Source organism: Salvelinus sp. IW2-2015, linkage group LG8, assembly GCF_002910315.2.
Source record: "Salvelinus sp. IW2-2015 linkage group LG8, ASM291031v2, whole genome shotgun sequence".
Lineage (NCBI taxonomy): Eukaryota > Metazoa > Chordata > Actinopteri > Salmoniformes > Salmonidae > Salvelinus > Salvelinus sp. IW2-2015.
Window position 1 is genome coordinate 23,539,049 of NC_036848.1, and position 8,785 is coordinate 23,547,833.

The 8,785-nt window shown below is 40.8% G+C and overlaps 3 protein-coding genes and 1 non-coding gene across 4 annotated transcripts in view; 3 read left to right on the top strand and 1 right to left on the bottom strand.

The window, feature by feature from the left end:
* Positions 1 to 913: 913 nt before the first annotated feature.
* Positions 914 to 1,627, bottom strand: LOC111967622 (NADH dehydrogenase [ubiquinone] 1 alpha subcomplex subunit 1). Its single transcript, XM_023992795.2, has 3 exons — positions 1,375 to 1,627; positions 1,133 to 1,222; positions 914 to 1,015 (listed from the first exon to the last, which is right to left on the bottom strand). The coding sequence occupies exons 1-3, from the start codon at positions 1,474 to 1,476 to the stop codon at positions 995 to 997; spliced, it is 213 nt and encodes a 70-aa protein (XP_023848563.1). The 5' UTR covers positions 1,477 to 1,627; the 3' UTR covers positions 914 to 994.
* A 1,743-nt stretch (positions 1,628 to 3,370) lies between these two features.
* Positions 3,371 to 7,187, top strand: LOC111967624 (regulator of nonsense transcripts 3B). Its single transcript, XM_023992796.3, has 10 exons — positions 3,371 to 3,601; positions 3,920 to 4,026; positions 4,110 to 4,216; positions 4,795 to 4,893; positions 4,992 to 5,102; positions 5,248 to 5,291; positions 5,396 to 5,584; positions 5,696 to 5,841; positions 5,935 to 6,235; positions 6,418 to 7,187. The coding sequence occupies exons 1-10, from the start codon at positions 3,488 to 3,490 to the stop codon at positions 6,514 to 6,516; spliced, it is 1,317 nt and encodes a 438-aa protein (XP_023848564.1). The 5' UTR covers positions 3,371 to 3,487; the 3' UTR covers positions 6,517 to 7,187.
* A 517-nt stretch (positions 7,188 to 7,704) lies between these two features.
* Positions 7,705 to 8,785, top strand: part of LOC111967625 (large ribosomal subunit protein eL39) — a 2,835-nt gene continuing 1,754 nt past the window's right edge. Inside the window, exons 1-2 of the mRNA XM_023992797.2 lie at positions 7,705 to 7,861; positions 8,236 to 8,339. Of these exons, the coding sequence (XP_023848565.1) occupies positions 7,730 to 7,861; positions 8,236 to 8,339 (236 nt within the window). The 5' untranslated portion in view covers positions 7,705 to 7,729. The remainder of the gene's footprint in view (positions 7,862 to 8,235; positions 8,340 to 8,785) is intronic.
* LOC111968296 (small nucleolar RNA SNORA69) lies at positions 8,436 to 8,565 on the top strand. The gene has a single exon (XR_002877858.1). It is a non-coding gene; the product is annotated as a small nucleolar RNA SNORA69 (small nucleolar RNA).

Genomic DNA, 8,785 nt, shown 5'->3' on the forward strand with positions numbered 1-8,785 from the left:
AAAGAAACCACTTCTAAAAGACACCAATAAGAAGTGACTTGCTTGGGCCAAGAAACACGAGCAATGGACATTAGAMCGGTGGAAATCTGTAATTTGGTCTGATGAGTCCAAATTTGAGATGTTTGGTTCCAACCGCTGTGTCTTTGTGAGACGCCGAGCAGGTGAACGGATGATCTCAGCATGTGTAGTTCCCACCGTGAAGCATGGAGGAGGTGTGATGTTTCTGTGATGGTGACACTGTCAGTGATTTATTTAGAATTCCAAGGCACACTTAACCAGCATGGCTACCACAGCATTCTGCAGCGATACGCCATCCCATCTGGTTTGCACTTAGTGGGACTGTCATTTGTTTTTCAATTACCCAAAACACACTTCCAGGCTGTGTAAGGGCTATTTGACCAAGAAGGAGAGTGATGGAGTGCTGCATTAGATGACCTGGCCTCCATATTCACCTTATGGGATGGGTTGGACCGCAGAGTGAAGGAAAAGCAGCCAACAAGTGCTCAGCATATGTGGGAACTCCTTCAAGACTGTTGGAAAAGCATTCCAGGTGACTACCTCATGACAATCCCAAAAGTGTGCGAAGCTGTCATCAAGGCAAAGGGTGGCTACTTACTTAAATATATTTAGATTTGTTTAACACTTTACAATGTAGAAAATAGGAAAAATAAAAACCCTTGAGTAGGATGAGTAGGTGTCCAATGAGTAGGTGTCCAAACTTTTGACTGGTACTGTATATACACATCATTGGTTCAGACAGACATAACATGTTATAAATATCAGTGAATAGGAGTAATTCCTTAGGATTAATAGATAAGTTACAATTGCCTATTGAATACACCGAACTGTAAACCCAATTTGTTTTTTCGTCAGGTTTTCAACATAATGAGTAGTAACKAGACAAAGAAAATGATTAATTCAGACAATACAGAACTTTATTAATGTACAACAAATTAGGACAGATTAGAATTCCATTCATAGGTGAGATCTGGAATTAGTGGATGTTCTCAAGTCCCTGTAAAGAAGAAATAGTTAGTTAGGCCTAAGCAATGGCTGACTGCTGGTCAATTGTAATAACGTTACAGTACTAAATTACTGCATTGACGTTTGAATTAATCGCTTAGCTATTTACCTTCGATTTGTARTACAAATCCACTCCTGACACTCGTCTGTCTCTCTCCATCAGATACCACTGGTATGGAACCCTGGCGATTCTCTTTTCCTAAGCAAAGGTTAAGGATAATAAGTGTTAACGCAGCTAATTTACTACTAGTATACAAAACTAGTTAATGGTATAACTTCAACCAGTTTAAAAATGAATATTTAGCTAGCTACTGCATTCATTCATAACATTGGTAAGCAACATTCTCTCACCTTCCCCCCGTTGGTCAATTTGTGGATCTGTGCAGTGAAAACCCCAGGAAGGATGAGACAAGCAGTCATGACGCCAAGACCGGGAAGAATTTCGTACCACATAATTGCAATGTGGGTGAAGCAAGTGACAACTACGTTTATTTGTCAAATAGTTTTACSTGAGTGTCTGGAGGCCAAATACGCCCGTTTATTTTGCTAACTGCTAAGAAAGGCTACCAAAATGTTCACGGTCATTCGTTCATTTCCGGAACTTGAAGCTGTTTTTTGATTTTATATCACAGCGCCATCCYACGGCATTGAAGTGTCAGTGCAGTACATACAGAATATAATACTTTTCCAATAAATTACATAGCTAGTCACATATATTGAACAAAAATKTAAACCCAACATATAAAGTGTTGGTTTCATGAGCTTAAATAAATATTGCATACATTTTCCATATGCACAAAAAGGTTATTGGGCAATAAAAGGCGACTCTAAAATGTGCAGTTYTGTCACACAACACAATGCCACAGATGTGTCACGTTTTGAGGGAGCGTAGAATTGGCAGGAATGTCCACCAGAGCTGTTGCCAGAATTTAATGTTCATTTCTCTACCATAAGCCACCTCCAACATCGTTTTCGAGAATTTGACAGTACGTCCAACAGGCTTMACAACAGCAGACCATGTGTAACCATGCCAGCCTAGGATCTCCACATCCGGCTTTTTCACCTGCGGGATTGTCTGAGATCAGCCWCCCGGACAGCTGATGAGACTGTGGTTTTGCACAATGAAGAATTTCTGTGCAAACTGCCAGAAGCCGCCTCAGGGAAGCTTATCTGCGTGCTCATTGCCCTCACCAGGGTCTTGACCTGACTGCAGTTCGGCGTCACAATTGACTTCAGTGGGCAAATGCTCACCTTCGATGGTCACTGGCACGCTGGAGAAGGGTGCTCTTCATGGATGAATCCCAGTTTCAACTGTACTGGGGAGATGGCGTTGTGTGGGCGAGCGGTTTGTTGATTTCAACGTTGTGAACAGAGTGCCCCATGGTGGCGGTGGGGTTATGGTATGGGCAGGCATAAGCTACGGATAACAAACACAATTGCATTTTATCGCCGGCAATTTGAATACACAGAGATATCGTGAGGAGATCCTGAGGCCCATTGTCATGCCATTCATCCGCCTCCATCACCTCGTGCTTCAGCATGATAATGCATGGCCCCATGTCACAAGGATCTGTACACAATTCCTGGAATCTGAAAATGTCCCAGTTCTTCCTTGGCCTGCATACTCACCAGACATGTTACCCATTAAGCATGTTTGGGATGCTCTGGATCGACATGTTCCAGTTTGTTACTGTTAATATCCAGCAACTTTGCACAGCCATTGAAGAGGAGTGGGACAACATGCTACAGGCCTCAACCAACAGCCTGATCAACTCTATGCGAAGGAAATGTGTCAAGTTGCATGAGGCAAATGGTGGTCACACCATATACTGACTGGTTTTCTGATCCACATCCTTTTTTTTTTTAAGGTATCTGTGACCAACATATGCATATCTGTATTCCCAGTCATGTGAAATCCATAGAGTTGGGCTACATWAATTTATTTCAATTGACAGATTTTTGTTATATGAAACTGTTGCATGTTGCGTTCATATTATTGTTCAGTGTACTTGCACCTACACTGCTGTTATTTACTTGGTACTTTGCATCCACTGTCTTACATTATATGTAAATATTTGTGGCCAAAGTAAACCACAGTGTTGCCTATCGACCCCCTCTTCTTAAATTTAGATTTTAAACCTAACTTTAACAACAATGATAATTTAAGGTTAGGCATAAGGTTAAGACAAATAAGCTAATTTTAGTTTTCATACATTTTTACATTTGGTATAGCCAATTTTGACTTTGTGGCTGTGGTAACTAGTGGACACCACCCCACACCATCACTGACGCAACACACTTTCAAGTGTCGCAGAACGTCTCTCCCCGAGTCTCCTAGCAGCCAATCAACAAGCAGTTTTTGTTGTTGACCGATAGAAGGAACTAGCTAGCAGCAAGTTAGCAATCAAGCAATTAAAAAAAGTTTATACAGGTCTGCAGATTGCTTCAAGTTTATGGCATAGATATGAAAGACGGCAAGGAAAATACTCGTCAGAGGGAGAAAAKGATGGAGATAAAATGCGAAAACATTGAAAAAACGGAGAAGCCAAAGCAGGAGAARAAAGAAGTAATGACGAAGGTAACGTTACGCCAGCATTTGTAGTTGGCTAGCTAAACCAAAATGGCTAGCTACACGGATTTAATCTGGCAAGCTACTCCTGTATTGCTGGCTAGCTAGTAGATCAGGTGTAATTAGCCTGTATTTGAATTTAGTTGTCTAGTTATCTTTTGAATGTTGCCTATTRAAGAGAGATATCTGTTAAAGTTAATGAACCTGTTATAGCCAGCTAAACTAGCTAACGTTAGTTACCGTTAACCAACGCTTAGAGGCTGAATCTGCTATTTTAACTATCTGGCTTGGATATTATCTTGGTAAATTAACATTTGAGCGCCACAGATCATTATCCGACGTCTGCCTCCAAGCATAACCAAGGAGGAACTGGAGGAGCAATTGCAGCCACTTCCAGAAGTGGATTACTTAGAATTTTTCTCCAATGACAGCAGGTGCGTATCGTCTGATGAACGATTGTCAGTCAGAATCACATATTTGGTACCCTGGTTACTTACTTAGTTTTTCTTCTATACAGCATGTACCCCCATGTCTTCGCCAGAGCATACATCAACTTCAAGATTCCGGAAGATATTGTACTTTTCAGAGACCGGTTTGATGGATATGTGTTCGTTGATAATGGAGGTGTGATACATTTAATTTCAATAAACTATTGACATCTAATAAGTGCTGAGCGATTAACCAACATTGAATTTTTCCATGGTTATTAAACATCTAATTGACTCACGCCTGTTAAATTACTTTAATTCCGTTWTTTTTTTKTGTGAGCCCAACGTAGCGTTTCTCTAGAGAAGTCAAATAATTCATGAGATAAATTATCAAACTATTTGGGACACTGGGCGGAAGGGAGTTGTAGTTTTCATCAAGCAAATATTCAACCTAGCTCAGCGCAGAAATGCGGTAATTTAATACAATGACCATAATCCATTGCGCCTGTTTTTCCCCCSGGTTCAGACAATGACAGAGACAATTGTCTTTGGAACTTCAATTTAAAATAATTGATTTTAAAATGCATTTAATGTCTTAATGTTTATCAAAATGGAAAATTGTAATTCTTTAAAACAATTGAACCGAACTGACCTCAAAGYACTAATAGCTTAGAAATAAGAACAACCACGCAATATTAGCCTAGGCTATTGCAGCAGCTTCTGATTGCAGCAGCAGCCTTGTGTGTTAATGCTGTGGCTTATTTTGTTTAACAGGGCAGGAGTATCCAGCCATTGTTGAATTTGCTCCTTTTCAAAAGATTGCCAAAAGAAGGAGTAAGAAAAAGGATGCTAAAAGTGGAACAATAGATGAAGGTGAAAATGTTACATGAGGTATTTTATGGTTGGTTGCAATTGCACACCATTTAGATCCTCTAGCTCGAACGTCCCACTGAGACACTTTGTTCTTTTAGATGCTGACTACAAGAAATTCCTGGAGATTTATAATGGCGACGATGAAAAGTTTACATCCACCCCTGAGACTCTACTGGAGGAAATAGAGGCTAAAACAAAGGAACTAGTAGGTATGGAAACATATTTTCTGGTAACATTTGGTTGACGTCAAAGCCAGTTGAAACACTCTAGATGCGTGTCAATGTGAAATCAAGTAGTGTTCCCTGTGAAAGAGATATTTCAGTAATGGATGAGGCATGATTTTACCCTCCCCAGCTAAGAAAATGACTCCCCTTTTGGACTTCTTAAAGAACAAACAGGTATGTGTTTTCTGTAGGAAATAATTATATATTTTAGCTGTGTTCTTGCATGATATATGAGGCTGGATAGACTATTCATATGGCTTTTGTCTGCTGATGGTCAGAGAATCCGTGAGGAAAAGAAAGAGGAAAGGAGGAGACGAGAACTCGAACGTAAGCGCCTGAGGGACGAGGAACGTCGGAAGTGGAGGGAGGAGGACAGGAGAAAGCGCAAAGAACCAGAGAAGTTCAAGAAAGGAGACAAACCTTCCGAGAATGATAAAGACCAAGCGAAGGAGGTGCCAAAAATCAAGGTATGGAAAGGAGAAGAAATTCTGTTAAACTACTTGACTGTATGATACAGGTGATCCCGAAGAATAACAGACTGCTCTTTTCATGTTTATCTGTTTTCTGTCTCCGTTCAGCTCTTGAGAAAACCAGACAGAGGAGATGATGTGGAGAAGTTAAAGAAACCTGAGAAGGACAAGATGAAAGACGACAGAGCTCCAGGGTGTCCTGATATGACGAAACGCCGAAACTTCGAAACCAGGGAGGACAGGGTATCACGGAAGTGAGTGGTCATCACCATTAATCTCTTAGAGATGTTACAGGTCTTTAACATAAAGGCTTACATTGTATTCATGAACATGTTCTTGTCTTTCAGAGCTTCAGACGTAGAAAGGGACAGAAACCGCGAACGAGACAAGGAGAGGGAGCGGCGGCAGAAAGAGAAGGAGCGCATCAGACGACTAGACGAGGATCGACGAAGGAGGAGGGAAAGGCACGATGGAGAGAACTCCTACAGAAAGCGAGAGGAAGAAGAGAAAAGGGAGAAAAGGGATCGTGTCTGGGAAAAGAGAAGGAGCGAGAATGCCGGGGATTCTGCAAGCCATACTGATAAGCCTAAAAAGTCAGAAGAAACCCTGAGGGAGGAGAAAGCTAAAAGAGATTGTTTAAGAAACAAGGTAGTAACTTCAGTCTTTCTTGGTATATAGTCAAATATGCATTTTTCCAGATCAATCAATTCCTTGGGTTAATCGGGATATTCTATTACATTTGTTCCCTTTTCTCCTGATTTCCTATGTTGATCTGATCACATTCCTTAATAGTTTTGTTGTATTTTTTATTTCGTTCCCTTGTGCATCAGGATCGGCCTGCCATTCAGCTATACCAGCCAGGTGCCAGGAACCGAGGAGGAGAAACTCATGYTGAGGCGCGAGACCAAGAGAAGGGAGTTGAAGGATAAAAAAAAATGACCACAAATAAAGAATGATTAAACGATTGAGGGGAACCTGCTCTGAGCCAAGCAAACTGGTGCCAGAGAGGCTGCTGCAGTAGTGCTTCTGCAGAGCCACATCCCGTCCTCCCACTCCCAACCAGAGGAAGGGATGTGACCATGGTGTCTCCCCTCAGGGCCTGAAGGTGCCCCACTTTTAGTTTTGTTTATGGAGAAAAGCAAGGGAAAGTCGGCGCTTTAATGTTTGCAGGAGTTTGGCTATGGGKTGGCAGGTAGCCTAGTGGTCAGAGCGTTGGCCTTTTAACCGAAAGGTTGCAAGATCGAATCCCCGAGCTGACAAGGTAAAAATCTGTMGTTCTGCCCCTGAACAAGGCAGTTAACCCACTGTTAACTGGCCGTCATTGAAAATAAGAATTTGTTCATAACTGACTTGCCTAGTTAAATAAAGGTAAGATAAAATAGGGCAAAATGAGAAAAAGCCAACGCTCGTCTAGGACCACATGAATTTAAAGTGACCTTACTACAGTTTTGGTACAGTCTGCTACACAGTTGCGAAGCACAGTTCTTATATTGAATAGGCTTTCACCCTCATTAGTTGTTCATACGTTTAAAAAAATATCACATGCAATATGTTATTTAATTTAGAAACAGTGTAGGAGACTATATCCTGTTGCTTCTTTCAAAAACTAGACATATTTTAGGTTTATAGTTACATTTATAAGTTTGTTTTCTATTTCCCCAACAAGTCCTCAATACTCTGTGAAGGTAAAAAACAAACAATAGTAAGCTATGTTATTTCACCCATTCAACAATTCAGGGGAATTAAAAAGCCATTTAATTTATAAATACATAACTGTGAGCTATGCCTTGACTTGAGACTGCAAGCAACCCCTAATGGGTGGCTATTAAGTTTAGGCCTTCTCCGTCGTACTCATATACATCTTCATACATAAACAATGCTACAGTATGGTAACAACATTCTAATTGGAATAAGTATATATACCTTCATTTTTCATGATTGATGTAGACTTGCTAAACAAGAGTTACAAATGAGCGCAATAAAGAAAATATTGTTCTAAGTTGTGTATGGTATTTATTCAACACTCCAGATTGGTTTTTATGACAAACTACTGTAAATATAATTTGAGAGAACCAATCACTAATACTTTTTACAAGTGGTACAGAAGCGTCATGTTGATGCAATGCTGGAGTGGTCCACTCGATGACGCTGTGTGCGCGTAGCGCAAGACTTTGCTACACTTTGATTGGTTGGGGTTGCCTACATCACCAACGCTTCCCCTCCTTCTTTCTCTTCGGCCTCCGCCATTGTGGTGTAAGGACTGCGGACAAAATGGTAAGTTAAAATCTTATAACATCCTGGTCTAMATGAGTGAAATGCATTATTGTTCATTACATTTGCAGAAAGTGTTTWTAACGGCAACACCGAAAGCCGTTATATTGTCTTCAATACCAGTATTGAATTCCTAAAAAGTAACGTTTTAGTAGCGTGTGGCCGGGTTGTCGATCAAATTTACTTGACTTCCAGAAGTATACTTCCTGCCTTCAACAGACTTGTCTGCCTATAGTAATCTAGCTGTAACTGAAGTGCAAYGAGTTAGTTGGCAGGTTTACCTAACGTAAGTGTAGTATGCCATGAAAGGAATGTAGGTTTGCATGTGATGTATGTTACCCTAGTTAACTAACACAGCCCCATCCTCTTAATTTCAGTCGTCCCACAAGACTTTCAGGATCAAGCGCTTTCTCGCCAAGAAGCAGAAGCAGAACAGGCCCATCCCACAGTGGATCAGAATGAAGACTGGCAACAAGATCAGGTATGTTTGTAGCTACATTCCTAGCATCCCGCTATCCTGTACAACGCATAAAATGGTCTAATGTTAACTAGTGCTGAATGGATGCTCTGACCATCTAAAGCAGGTCTGCAATTACAGTACTCCAATCAGTGGGTGTGCTGTCATTAATCCTGCTRAGAGTAACATTCTGCTTTGGAGTTCACACTCACATCACCTGTGATTGGGATTCTCTTTAGTATTGACAGTGCAATTAAGACTACAGCATCATAGTTGCCTGACAGGGCTCAAAGCTGCGACCGTTTGACTTGATTTACAGTTCGACTCAACTTTTGTTCACAATTTGCAATTTAAAATATATTATTCAAACAGCAGTGGGTATGCAGGCCAGGTATACAAAGTTTGGTTCAAAGTCTTGGTTGATTATTTGTAAACTGCAATTCAGTCACGTGCTGTTTGAATACATTTCT